The 13,284-nt window shown below is 33.4% G+C and overlaps 2 protein-coding genes across 2 annotated transcripts in view; one reads left to right on the forward strand and one right to left on the reverse strand.

Annotated features, from left to right (window-relative positions):
- The first annotated feature begins 5,725 nt into the window (after positions 1-5,725).
- On the forward strand, positions 5,726-10,568 carry LOC104809891 (phospholipid:diacylglycerol acyltransferase 1-like). The gene is made up of 6 exons (XM_010535995.1): positions 5,726-6,622; positions 7,354-7,576; positions 7,660-7,943; positions 8,378-8,705; positions 9,355-9,614; positions 9,937-10,568. The coding sequence occupies exons 1-6, from the start codon at positions 6,057-6,059 to the stop codon at positions 10,418-10,420; spliced, it is 2,145 nt and encodes a 714-aa protein (XP_010534297.1). The 5' UTR covers positions 5,726-6,056; the 3' UTR covers positions 10,421-10,568.
- Positions 10,569-10,911: 343 nt separating this feature from the next.
- Positions 10,912-13,284, reverse strand: part of LOC104809892 (GTP-binding protein TypA/BipA homolog) — a 6,089-nt gene continuing 3,716 nt past the window's right edge. Inside the window, exons 10-15 of the mRNA XM_010535996.2 lie at positions 13,148-13,279; positions 12,992-13,076; positions 12,628-12,722; positions 12,006-12,171; positions 11,482-11,677; positions 10,912-11,398 (exon numbers count right to left, since the gene is read on the reverse strand). Of these exons, the coding sequence (XP_010534298.1) occupies positions 11,265-11,398; positions 11,482-11,677; positions 12,006-12,171; positions 12,628-12,722; positions 12,992-13,076; positions 13,148-13,279 (808 nt within the window). The 3' untranslated portion in view covers positions 10,912-11,264. The remainder of the gene's footprint in view (positions 11,399-11,481; positions 11,678-12,005; positions 12,172-12,627; positions 12,723-12,991; positions 13,077-13,147; positions 13,280-13,284) is intronic.

A 13,284-nucleotide genomic window follows, 5' to 3' on the forward strand; every position in this document is an offset into this window, starting at 1 on the left:
GGACACGTGTCCATCCCTCCTTGCACAAACTCTACTTTTATATATATGATGATATCATGTTGGTTTTTATTTTGTATATTAATGAGATTTTTATTTGATATAATTTAAAATGGATAACTAAAAAAGTAAAAGTTATTTTTATTATACAAAATAAAAGAAACAGATTGTGGGGAAAAAATTTAATATTTTATAGATAATCATTATAATATTTTATTATATTTAATTCCACTAATTAATGTTTAGTGTTAGTGAGGTAAAATTAAAAGGGAAAAACGATGATCATGAAGGAGGAAGGTGGATTATATTTAGTGGGATAAAAAATTTATTGAATGTTATGGTATGTGGGTTTGTCTCACCATCTTATACAATTGCTTTCTCCTGTAAAAATAACACAACAAAAAAAAAATCTTAGAATCAAACACCCTTCAAAAAAACTCACACATTCCGTCGATTCTCAACTGTGCCCTTGATACTCTAATGTCCGTCAATTCTTCGGTGTCTGACCTTATCAACTCTGGCATGTCGTTGAATAATGTTTGTTCTTCCTATTTTCTTATGGTAGTGCTATTGATATTATTTAAATTTCAGTTGATTTATAATTGGTCATATTTGTTTTAAGCCTCCAACTGTTGCAACAAGAAGAAACATTCAGATAGTTGGATCCAACAAGGATGTGCAGAATTTGTATCCTTTACATGGGTTGTAGAATTCCAAGTGAAGCAAAAAAAAAAGCTAATTGAAAAACCGAATTGCTGATTTTTTTAATGGGTGAGTTTTGTAATTGTTTACTTATTTTATTGGTATGAAGGTTGCTATTGAAATAGGGTTTAAACCCGTGCGTATCCAAGGAGACTTCAAGCTCTTCTGTATTATAAAGGTCATGTAACTTTGACATGCAAATGTGCCTTTCTCTCCTCCTTTAATTGTCACAATCACTTATTTGTACTTGAGAATGTGTTTTGCTATGAACACCCAAAAATGGGGAGCTGGACGCCATTGTTGTTTCTTCAGAGAGAAAGGAAGACTTAATGGTGCCACATTGGACTTAGAAATCTTGGATGTGCCCATCACCATATGTAAGTGGATTGAGAGATGCCATGTGGATAGATATTTCTCTCTTGCATTCTCCGCAAGGATTTGAAAAATGAAAAAGATAGTACATTTTTCTTTTACCTAATAAATGTACCATATATAATATAATATATGTGTATATATATACATGTATAATAAAAAATTAAGATAAATTATATATGTTTATATGTATATATGTTTGTATGTATGCATGCGTGCATATCTATATACATAGATTAATTTAGCATGGCTAGAATATTATATATATATGTATAATATTTGTATGTATGTTTATAATTTTTACTATGTACATGAGTTTATATTTGTGTATCTATGTATTTTTTATATTTATTTTTAATTTTTGTATATATATGTACATACATATATATATATGTGTGTATTTATGTGTATATGTATTTGTGTGTATATATGTATATACATATATTCATATGTATTTGTGTATATGTGTATGTCTATGTATATATATATGAACATATTTTTATGGGTGTATATATATATGTTTATATGGATTTATATGTAGATATATGCATAGAATATTACTAATTAAAAATGAATAGTTTTAATTTTATATTCTCATTTAAAAAAAATTATATTCTATATTTTCATCTTTATAAAAATCATCTATAATATCTAATCCCTAAATCAATGAAAATAATGATTTTAAAATCCAAAAAATATTAAATCAAAGTAAATTATTTTGATAAAAAAATAAAATATTATGTTATAATATACAAAATTAATATTAATTTTAAAAAAAAAGTAAAAAGGAAAACTAAATATATGTATATATATGTATGCATGTATATATTTATATACATGTATATGTATGTATAAATGTATTTAACGATGTATTTGTATATATATATATATATATATGTATATGTGTATTTATGTATATATGTATATTTATGAATATATATGTTTATATATGAATATATATATATATATATATAAGGGGACGAGAAATGAACAACGTGATAGGTTGGTAGAATATTATATATGTATATATGTATACTAATTACATGGATTTAGAGGCTTTTGGTGAAGTCACATAAGAATCCTACATGATATTTTGTTTAATTCTGATTGGTTATGAAAAAAATTATGGTAGAATTAAATGAGAAATTTACAAAATATGAAAATGATTAATGCAAAATAAAATTATATAAATTAAATAAAAAATTTTAAAAATAGAGAAATGATAAATCCAAAATAAGATTATAAGAAAAATTAATAAAATATATAAATATATATGATTAGAATATTTAGTTTGTATTTTTTTATTGAACATAACAACTAAATGGTCATATTTGTTATAATTTTAAGTTTATATTTATTATATAAAAAAAATTATTCTAATCTTTAGTAGAAAAAAATATTAATAGATTATTATAATTAAAAAAAAAGTTTATCTATATAGTAGAGAAAAGAAAACAGTCTTGGACTATGAAAAACTTCAAAATCATAATTTAATTTATTGTATTAATAATGTTTAGTGAGTAATTATTAAAATAAATTAAAAGAAAAGATGTGTAAGACTCTATAATATATTTTCTACTAATAACCATATCTATTGTTCTTTTCACATTAATATTAACTTGCAAGAGTCTACTGTATTTTCCAAGAATATAAAGCAGAAACATCGGCTGATGAAAAATCAATATGCTGCAGAACCCACCATAATATATGGTAATATATATTTTCTATCTTTCTATTTTTATTTCTTTATTCCGTTTTTTGATGTTTCCTCTCAAGATTTATGTTTTCTTTAACAAATTGTATATGTAAATTTGGCAACACTTCTTCTAACCAGAAAATACAATAGACATTCGAGAAACTTCAAATGGAGTGGATGGTGAGATTCTTCGAAAATATTTCATGCTTAGATGATATAGATTCGAGGTTATCAATGTCTTCCACCGAAAAAGGAATGAAGAATTGGTGTTTCGGTTTTGACTTCACAGCTCGAGGAAAGAAGAACACGTCCAAAACGTTCAGGAAGGATTACAAATATACGGATGGAGAAGATATCGGATACCGGGGACACATCATACATTCTCGATCGTGGTCCAGTGACATGTTATTGAATCTATTAAATAATTAAAAGTGTTATAACGAATGTAAATTTGCAGTAAATTTTAGAAAGTTTATATATTTTTATAGGAATTTCAAAGTTCGTGCGTAATCTCATACGTACAAGACGACCTAGGATATACCTCTACATCTAGATACTTGTTTTTTATCACAAGATTTGTTGTCCTCATTACCGATCTGAAATTGCAGAGTTGGATCGCTGGAATTACACGAAAAAAATCATATCATCATTACCATGTGAAACAAATTCTAATTAATTATATATATATATATATATATATATATATATAATCCAGGTCGTGGTATATAAATGTGCATATATACATATGTATGTATTTTATATTTTATATATTCTTATTATGTATTAATATATTTATATGTGTTATATTTTTATTTTTTAAAATTTAAACTAATCATTAAGTTATAAATATGTAATTTTAACTATTTTTAGATAAAACGCTAACTACAATATTTAGTAATATTATTTTTAATATTACCTTAGAATTAATTTTTTTAAATAAATCATTATTATCGATCTCATACACAATTTATACAATGATATTAATATTTTATATTTTTTTTTATTTTTAATATATTATTTTATAATAATTTAATCTTACAACATTTTTGTTTTATTATTTTTTTGTCAAATCGAACATATTTAATTGATAGAGAAATTGCAGTTTTATCAACTATGGGAGAAAGAAAAACATCTAAAACTATTTGCCTATTTGAATGAAAAAAAATATTGTACAATGTACGATGCAATTATAGATTCTACCGTATAAAACATATGTTGAACGAGAAAAACATTTTTAAAAAGAACAATAATTTCAAAGTCACGATAGTGAAAACGATTGTATTTCCTATGATATCATCATAAAAAGGATCGCCTTTCTGTGATATCATCGCGCATTGCAACATTGATTTAATTTAATGGTAGAATAACTCACTTAAGATTCAAAATCCCATTAAACGTCTATAACACTTCGACATGAAATATAAAACAATGCACTACGTTGGCAGAATTGTGATCTAAAATAGAACTGATAATCTGGTATGAAATATGGATGATACATTTTTTCCCCAAAACTTTATTTCTTTAATATGACAATATAACAATATAATGTGTAATGATGATTGTATAATAATTTAATTTAATTAATATATTTTTCATATATTAAATAAATAATTTATATCAATTTTTAACAATATTCATATTAATAAATTTTATAAAAAATAATTAATATATATTTTAAAAATATAACCCGTGTATCGCGTATGTCTCTTCTAATTTTGATAAAAAAAATGGTTAACTTAAAGGTCTCTGTTAAATTTTTTCTTAGGCCTCCCATTCTTTTTTCCTTTTTTAATTTATTGTTTTTCTAAATATTAGGTTTTAAAATGTCCCTTTTTAGTCTTATTTACTATATATTTTTTATTTTTCTCTTTCAATTCTCTAAAAAAATCAAATCTAATATTTTTTTATTTATTCATCAATTGAGCGGTTTATTGTATGTTACTTTCTACAAATTTAATGTTTTTAAAATAAGATATCCTCTTTGATTTTAGATACCATTTTCATTCTATTGTTTTTTGTAAGTATATTTATTTTCAAAAAGATTATGTCTATTCGATTTAGTGTGTTGAAATTTAGTTTGGTTTGTTTTTGTTATATTTAATTCAAAATTATTTGTATTAAGATAAATATATATTTAAAAATATTATTTTCGTTCGATTTTTTCAATAACTTTTATATTTCAATCAAATTCAATTTTTAAAATTTATATCTATTTGATTTTCCTAAATTAGATTTAGTTTGAGTATAATCATATCTTATTTTTTTGTTAATCATATCTAATAGATGTGTTAACGATCCCTAGCGATAAGATCGGCACCATGTAGCCGCCTATACTAAATTCCATGAGAATCGATTTTGGTGCCAATGTTTTATCAATTTAACAAGAAATAATAAGTTCTAAAAAAAAAGAACATATTAAATGGTTTTGAAAAAAAAAAAATAGAAACAAGGTCATATTAAGGGTCGTACATCAAATGAAAAATTAAAAATTTGGGATAGGAAGAATATTAAATGCAAGTTAATGATGATATTATTCAAAATTCTAGACAATTAGCGTATAAATTCTGGATATTTTGTTAACTTCTTTTTGGAATTTTGGGTTTTGTTAAAAATAAGTTTACTTAAAATTGTAATGTATGGTTTGCAATAACTAATATTATGTTTTATCATATTCAAATTAATTTCATTTTAGAACAACAAAACCCTAATTATATAAAAGTAATTCAACATTTGTGATGTTTTCTTCTTTACAAATTATTTTTTTAGTTATTTAAAGAGGTGATTTGACAAAAACACAATCTTAGAAAATAATATCGAAAGATATTTAAAAAGCACAATCTTAAGAACAAAATTTTATTTCACATTCATATAGAAATAGAAAGTAATATAAAAAATAAAAATAAAAAGCATAGAAATTAATTTCCTCACGTTTCTTTTATTTCGTCTTCTTCCTCGTCTTCGTCGTCGTCACTTCACTGCCATGCCATCAGATGTGACAAAAAAAGGGATTCCATCGGTTGTGACGAAAATGTTTAAAAATTGAAAAAAAAAAACTGATTCTCATCGGTTTTGCTGAATTAGAAAGTTCGGTCAATGTTTCTCACTGGAAACCGCGCTTGATTCGACCGATTGCATCTTTCTAAGCGCCATCTTTCTCGATTGGCCTCCTCTCCAAAATTCGTGAGAAAAGACTTCAGATTTAAGTTATATAAGTTCTGGGTTTTGATCATTCGTCCGATTCAGGTAGATTTGGGCTTATCACAGACAATCTCAGCTAGTTCTCCAACAGATGCAGGAGGAGAGATTCTCGGGTTTTCCCGGAACATATGAAGAGTGGCTAAGTTTCCCGAGAAAACAAACTGAAATTTCCGTAAGAAAAGAAACAGAAAAGCCTTACAGAATGCCTCTAATTCGGAGGAGAAAGACATCGACCTCCAGGGAAGAGACCGAATCGAAGGATGTCGTGGTCGTGGAGGATGTTTCCCAGAAAAAGCCACGCGAACATTCGAAACCCCAGAAACGATCAGATTCAGGGAGAGACAAGGTGAAGTGGTCATGTGTCGATTCGTGTTGTTGGTTCATCGGACGTGTCTGTGTAACATGGTGGTTCCTCCTGTTCCTATACAACGCAATGCCTGCGAGCTTTCCTCAGTATGTAACAGAGGCAATCACTGGTCCATTGCCTGACCAACCTGGTGTGAAGCTTAGGAAAGAAGGTTTAATGGCGAAACACCCAGTTGTGTTTGTCCCCGGCATTGTCACTGGAGGACTTGAGCTTTGGGAAGGCAAACAATGTGCAGATGGGTTGTTTAGGAAACGTTTGTGGGGTGGAACTTTTGGTGAGCTTTACAAAAGGTGAGTTCTTTTTTTGTGATTTTGTCCGGATTCTGATGAAATCATGTGGATTCCTGTTATTGAACAAGACTTGCAACTTTACTATGTGCTTGTTTTTTAATGGAGTTTTTGTTGTTTGTGGTTCCTTACATGTGAATTCTTTTGGAATGTGAAAGGGTCATTCCAACGTTTGGTGAATGAGTTGAGGCATATGCTTATGTGCTTGTGGGTTGATTGCTATGCAAGTTGTTTCTCCATAGTTGCTATCTTTGGTCTGAAGCAAAACTTGGACCTGTTTGATGATTTGGGTATAGCTGCTGCGTCGATTTTCAAATCAAATTATTCTCGAAAGAGTGGTAATTAACATTGTAGAATGTTAGGGTGTGTTGATTGAAAGATGTCGTCTTGGTTACTTTCAGATTATGAGTATGAAAGAATGCTGATAAATCATCACTCTGTTAGTGGTAGAAGGGATGGATTCTTCTACTGTTTCTTCCAGTTTTTCTCTTTTTTTTCCTGAGATCTGTTGATGAGATTGATATTCGTGGGTTTTTCACAATAGGGTTTAATTAAATGCTTTTAGTTCATGATCTTTTTGTAAGATCTGTAATGGAAATGTAATTAATTGCTTAGGAGCTGCTTTAGCATCTGTTGTAGGGATAGAGCAGTTTCATGCACTTGCATCTATTTTCATTTGTCAGTATCTCAACAAGTTCCTTAAGTCTTTGATGTTTGATTGTCTGAAAATCCAGGCCTCTGTGCTGGGTGGAACATATGTCTTTGGACAACGAAACCGGCTTAGATCCTTCTGGTATTAGAGTCAGGCCCGTCTCAGGGCTCGTGGCTGCCGATTACTTTGCTCCGGGCTACTTTGTCTGGGCAGTGCTGATCGCTAACTTGGCACATATTGGATACGAAGAGAAGAACTTGTACATGGCTGCATATGACTGGAGACTTTCGTTTCAAAACACCGAGGTTTCTTTCCATGTTTCTAATCCCATTTCGTGTTTTACTTTTATCAAAACCCGATATGAAGATGTTTGCGTTAAATTCACTAGGTGCGTGACCAAACCCTCAGCCGTATCAAAAGTAATATAGAGTCGTTGGTTGCTACTAACGGTGGGCGAAAGGTGGTTATAGTTCCACATTCCATGGGGGCGTTGTATTTTCTGCATTTCATGAAATGGGTCGAAGCTCCAGTCCCTATGGGCGGTGGGGGCGGGCTGGATTGGTGTGCAAAGCATATAAAAGCCGTGATGAACATCGGTGGACCGTTTCTTGGTGTTCCAAAAGCTGTAACGGGTCTTTTCTCGGCTGAAGCAAAGGATATTGCATTTGCCAGGTAACTGAATTAGATGATTTTGGTTTTGATAAACTTAATCCTGAAACTTTGAGAAGTTATCTTTGCGTAATCTGATCGGATATGCTACTTAATTTTCGATTTCAATCACGGTGAAATAGTAGCATCTCTAGTGACAAAAACATAGATGATTGTTTCTGGTAATGACTTGGACCATTGGTGAATATGGTAATACGAGAGAGATTACGATATTTTGTCAATCTCTTCTCTGAAAAAGACGAGATATCGCCTTCTCGAGTGACCTTATTCATTTCGAAATCCTTCAAACTTAAAAGCTATTTTCTTTTACAAAACGTTTACCTGTCTGCGATATTCTCGTATTTTGTCGTGATTTCTAAAAAATGTTTTTGGTTCGATTACAGTATTTGTCGACATGTTCTCTGAATAAGACTTGTATATATCATCCTGTAACGCAGGGCCCTTGCACCGGGTTTCTTAGATAGCGATATATTTCGGTTTCAGACGTTACAGCATTTGATGAGAATGACAAGAACATGGGACTCAACTATGTCAATGATACCAAAGGGAGGCGAAACCATATGGGGCGGTATTGATTGGGCACCGGAAAACTGTTATAGTTTCCATGGGAAAAAGCCGAAGCGCAATGAGACTCGTGCCTCGGATGGTAACGTCCGCAAGGGTTATGTTTCCAAGACGAAACACGATAATCTCGGAAGGATTATATCGTTCGGAAAAGTAGTGACCGAGGCGCCATTATCCAAGATTCAGAGGCTGGATTTCAGAGTAAGCTCTTAATTTTGTTCATACGAACTATATTTGTTTTAGTTGTTGTGGTTTGTATGCCATTCCATTGAAATGGTTTTAAGAGCATTTACTCTTGTCATCGGTTTGGGCAAACGCTTGGAACGTTCAGTCCGAACGCCTGTCATTAAACAAGTTGGACTGTGTTCTATGTTCGGTCTGAACGTTGGCTAGAAAAACTCGTCCCACATCAGAAATTTTCGACTTTTCAGCCTCTTTTTCAACTGAGGCTTGAGGGTTGACACCCCCACACAACTCCAGACTCGAATACACATCCAAAACTAGTCTTCGAGGGTCTAGATTGTTATAAAACTCCGGGCTCTAGCAAGCCTAAAAGATCCAATTATTGGATCCAACCCATGGTGTGGATACCGCAGAGGACGTTGCCATCTGTGACGTCTCTCACTGGTAATTACTACCATTGCTGTTTGGCCTGACTTTTTCTTCTTTGAAGGTTTGTAACTCTTTCGAGATCTTTTATATTCGTTTATTGACTATTACATATATGCATAATGATGCTTAGTGGTTATTCTTGTTCTAGGCTTTGATGTAAATTGTGAATATATTTTCCGCTGCGATCAGATCCTATAATTTAGTTAGTGCTAGGACTAACAGTGCTATTCGACTGCAGGGTGCGGTGAAAGGACAGAGCATTCCGAACATTACATGTCGAGATTTGTGGACCGAGTATCATGAAATGGGAATTGGAGGGATCAAAGCCGTTGCCGAGCACAAGCTCTATACTGCTGATACGCTTATTGATTTACTTAATTTCGTTGCCCCGAAAACGCTGGCTCGTGGTACAGCTCACTTCTCTTACGGCATCGCTGATGATTTGGATGACCCGAAATACAGACATTACAAGTACTGGTCGAACCCGTTGGAGACAAAGTAAGTTCTCTTTAGTTTGTATCAGTTCCTTGTCTGCTCGACCTTTGTTTTCCGCCTTTTTGGATATGGTTTTGAATCTTTTCTCGGAAAGGTACGTGACCATTTTCTCCTATAATCTTTACCTTTGTGCTTAAGATTCTTTTTGAGATTGTACTTGAGATCTTATATGGCATAAACTGCATTTTTCTTTACAAGAATCTTATCCAAGCTTTCATCTTGGACTGTAATTCCGATTTTCATAACATAATGCTTTCACTCGTTTTCACGGGTTCATTCCGCGTTTGAACGTGTCTAAACTTGCGCTTTTCTTCCGTTGTTTCAGATTACCCGATGCCCCCGAGATGGAGATCTTCTCCTTGTACGGGGTCGGGATACCGACGGAAAGAGCATACGTCTACAAGGTTAACCAGTCTCCCGACAACTGCATCCCTTTCCAGATCGATACGTCTGCGCACGAAGACGAGGGAGAAAGCTGTCTGAAAGCGGGAGTTTACAACGTCGACGGGGACGAAACAGTTCCCGCCCTAAGCTCGGGTTTCATGTCAGCAAAGGCGTGGCGGGGCAAGACGAGGTTTAACCCTTCCGGGATGAAGAATTTCGTGCGGGAGTACAGCCACTCTCCGCCGGCTAATCTCCTCGAGGGCCGGGGAACTCAGAGCGGGGCCCACGTAGATATAATGGGGAACTTTGCTCTGATCGAAGATATCATGAGGGTGGCGGCTGGAGCCAGCGGTTTGGACATCGGAGACGACCAGGTCCACTCTGATATCTTCCAGTGGTCGGAACGTATCCATCTTAAGCTGTGAATAACGATTGATGGGTTCATTACAGAGAGAATTAAGATTATGGTGATGGTTTTTTGGGGCGTTTCATATATTATATGATTCTTGATGTAATTTATATAAACTTTAAATTTGGCGATAATTTCAAGCGAGCTTCAAAGCTTTTAGTGCATTCCTCTTGTTTTTATTTATTAATCTAATATTATCTTATATATCGGTGTTATTTTATTTTTAGATATTTATATAAAATAATTAGTTTTGTGTACGAATATATGGCATATTGTATTAGTAACGCTTAACCATAATATATCAACTATCAACTGAATCAATTTTTTTTATTTCTCTACTGAGATCATTCTATCTCTGACTAATAGTCTAAGATTTTGATGATTTGGTGACATTGATATGATTCCATGCATAGTTATGATTCTGGACTAATAGTCTAAGATTTTGATTATTTCTTACATTCGATTTAGTAAAAGACTAACACCGACCAGAGACATTATATCGTACGGTATAAATTCACGAAGTAGGATATGAAGCGCAGGCAACATACTATATTTAGACAGTACACTCACAGTAACTACATGAACACAAATCTTTCAAAGACATCAATTTCTTGGCTCTGCCATCTCCTGTAAAGTACGTTTCATTTCACCCAAATCTCTCCACGAAATGGGTGATGATATATATACCGAATCGCTCCTTATGTGTGTGATCGATGCGTAAAAGAGGGACAAGAATCGCGAAGAAGGGCAGAATGATGCAACAAAAATACTTTACCTCGCCTTTTTCCGTGAGTTTAGGGGTTCTTGCAGACGGGGAATGCCCTCCATGAGTTCATCCTCCACCCGAAAACACAAACGATTTACCTCGCCTTTTTCGCGAGTTTAGGGTTCTTGCACATGCGGATACTGACGGGAGTGACCTCAACGAGTTCATCCTCTTCTATATACTCGATGCAATCGTCCAAACTATATTCCAACGGGGTATCCAGAACAACTGAAATAGAGCAACGGAAGCATTGATGACGATGACGATATTATGGATTTGAATTCTATGCAACATTATCTTTTTATTATTACCTGTTTGGTCTTTGTTGGATCGTATATTAGTTGCAGCCTTTTTCTTGCATACGTTCAGGGCCAAGTCTCCGGGTCGCTGATGGATCCCGACTATCTGACCCTTGTAAACATCGACCCCGGGACCGATAAACATCTGCCCTCTCTCTTGTGCACTCGCTAGCGCATAGGATGTCGACGTTCCGTCCTCAAATGCTACCTGAAATCCGTTTTTAATTTCCCGTTATTTGTGTTTATACCGAAAATCATAACTACCTATATATACCACCGAATTTATCATATATCATCCAACATGTTCGATCCGTTCCAAGTTCCAACTGAAAAGAGTAAAACAAGAACCACTTGTTTTAAAACTGAAAATCGAGAGCGGTTATGTAACCTTTCCCACAAATTTGTTTCCCAAACTGTTCCTCATCGCTAAGATAACTTGTTTATTGATATGATGATACTGACCATTTGATACGGTTTTTTCAAACAAGATACTAAAGCCTCTAACTCCTAGAAACAATTTCAGCTCCATAACTTACCAGTGAACCTTGATCGCGGGTGCTGATTTCGCCGGCCCACGGTCCGTAACTATCGAAGATTGTGTTCAAGACAGCTGTGCCACGAGAAGCTGTTAAAATTGCATTTCGTAAACCAAGAAGTCCACGAGTCGGGATCCTGTACCGAAGCAGAGTTGTTCCCTCCGACCTGGTAAACACGATTCAAATGATTTATTACATTAATCTTAGATGATGGAAACTGAAGGATTTACCATGCAGGTCAATTGAGAGATAAAAGGGGACAGCCGTGAGGAAAGACCACACTCTTGCAATTTCATTCTCATACAAACGCGGAAAATCAGGAGAAAAAGAATTTTATAGCGGCCATTTGTGGCACTATATTGCGTTCCACCAAAAACGCATAATTCCATTATCAGCCATTGATGCTCGATCAATCCGAAGCATGTTCTTGTAATGGTTTTAATCATCTAGATTTAAAAAAGTGGTGCATTTTTCAAAGACTTTTGGTTAATGACCAAATGGGTTATATCTCTAATCTCATTTGGCAGATTGCTAACATGGCAATCACATTCTTAGACCTAAACATGGCCTTAACGCAAAAAACGATCATCAAGAGTAATACATGGTAACCAATGTGACATACCCGACACCCTGCATATCAAACATCTGCCCCCGTCGTTTGCCTAGAAGTTCAACAACAGGTCCCATGTGTTCTTCTGGCACTTCAACAGTTGCAATCTGCCAATTGATGGATTAAAGCCAGATAAATCGTCTTCACTTATTCAAGTACTTGCTCATGAGATCATTGATTTTTTTTATTTCCAGTGGGAAACACAGGGCACAACAAGAAATTTAAATCAATGGTTTAACAATTGAATTTATGATTTCACAACTCGCTGTTCATCCTTCTGGTAGGGAAAAAGAATGCAATACTGATAGACAGAGGACCACAGCACCTCACACAGAAAAATCTTCCGCGAAAGTAATGACATCAATCAGAAGCTCACCTCATATGGCTCCAGTAATTTATCATTCACCTTCTTATTGATAACTTTTGGAGGACCAACCATAAACTCATATCCCTCTCTTCGCCTGAAACAGATAACTGTTCAGTGCCTTTCGTATTGAAATAGGAATAATGACCGATGAACATTTTTACTTACATGTTTTCTATTAGGATGGTAATGTGTAGTGTACCACGTCCACTAATAATGAACGTATCTGCTGTCTCACCATCGTCCACTTTCATGGCTAGATTTCTTTCAAGTTCACGGTTTAAGCGGTCTCGTAAATTCCTGCT

This window comes from Tarenaya hassleriana, unplaced genomic scaffold (genome assembly GCF_000463585.1).
Source record: "Tarenaya hassleriana unplaced genomic scaffold, ASM46358v1 Cleome17, whole genome shotgun sequence".
Taxonomy (NCBI): domain Eukaryota; kingdom Viridiplantae; phylum Streptophyta; class Magnoliopsida; order Brassicales; family Cleomaceae; genus Tarenaya; species Tarenaya hassleriana.

What these genes read in the sequence shown, in the direction of transcription:
- LOC104809891 (XM_010535995.1), top strand. Translation starts at nt 6,057, where the DNA reads ATGCAGGAGGAGAGATTCTCGGGTTTTCCCGGAACATATGAAGAGTGG. An exon ending in TTCAGAGGCTGGATTTCAGA is followed by an intron (nt 8,706 to 9,354) that starts GTAAGCTCTTAA and finishes ATTCGACTGCAG; the next exon opens with GGTGCGGTGAAAGGACAGAG. An exon ending in TCGAACCCGTTGGAGACAAA is followed by an intron (nt 9,615 to 9,936) that starts GTAAGTTCTCTT and finishes CCGTTGTTTCAG; the next exon opens with ATTACCCGATGCCCCCGAGA.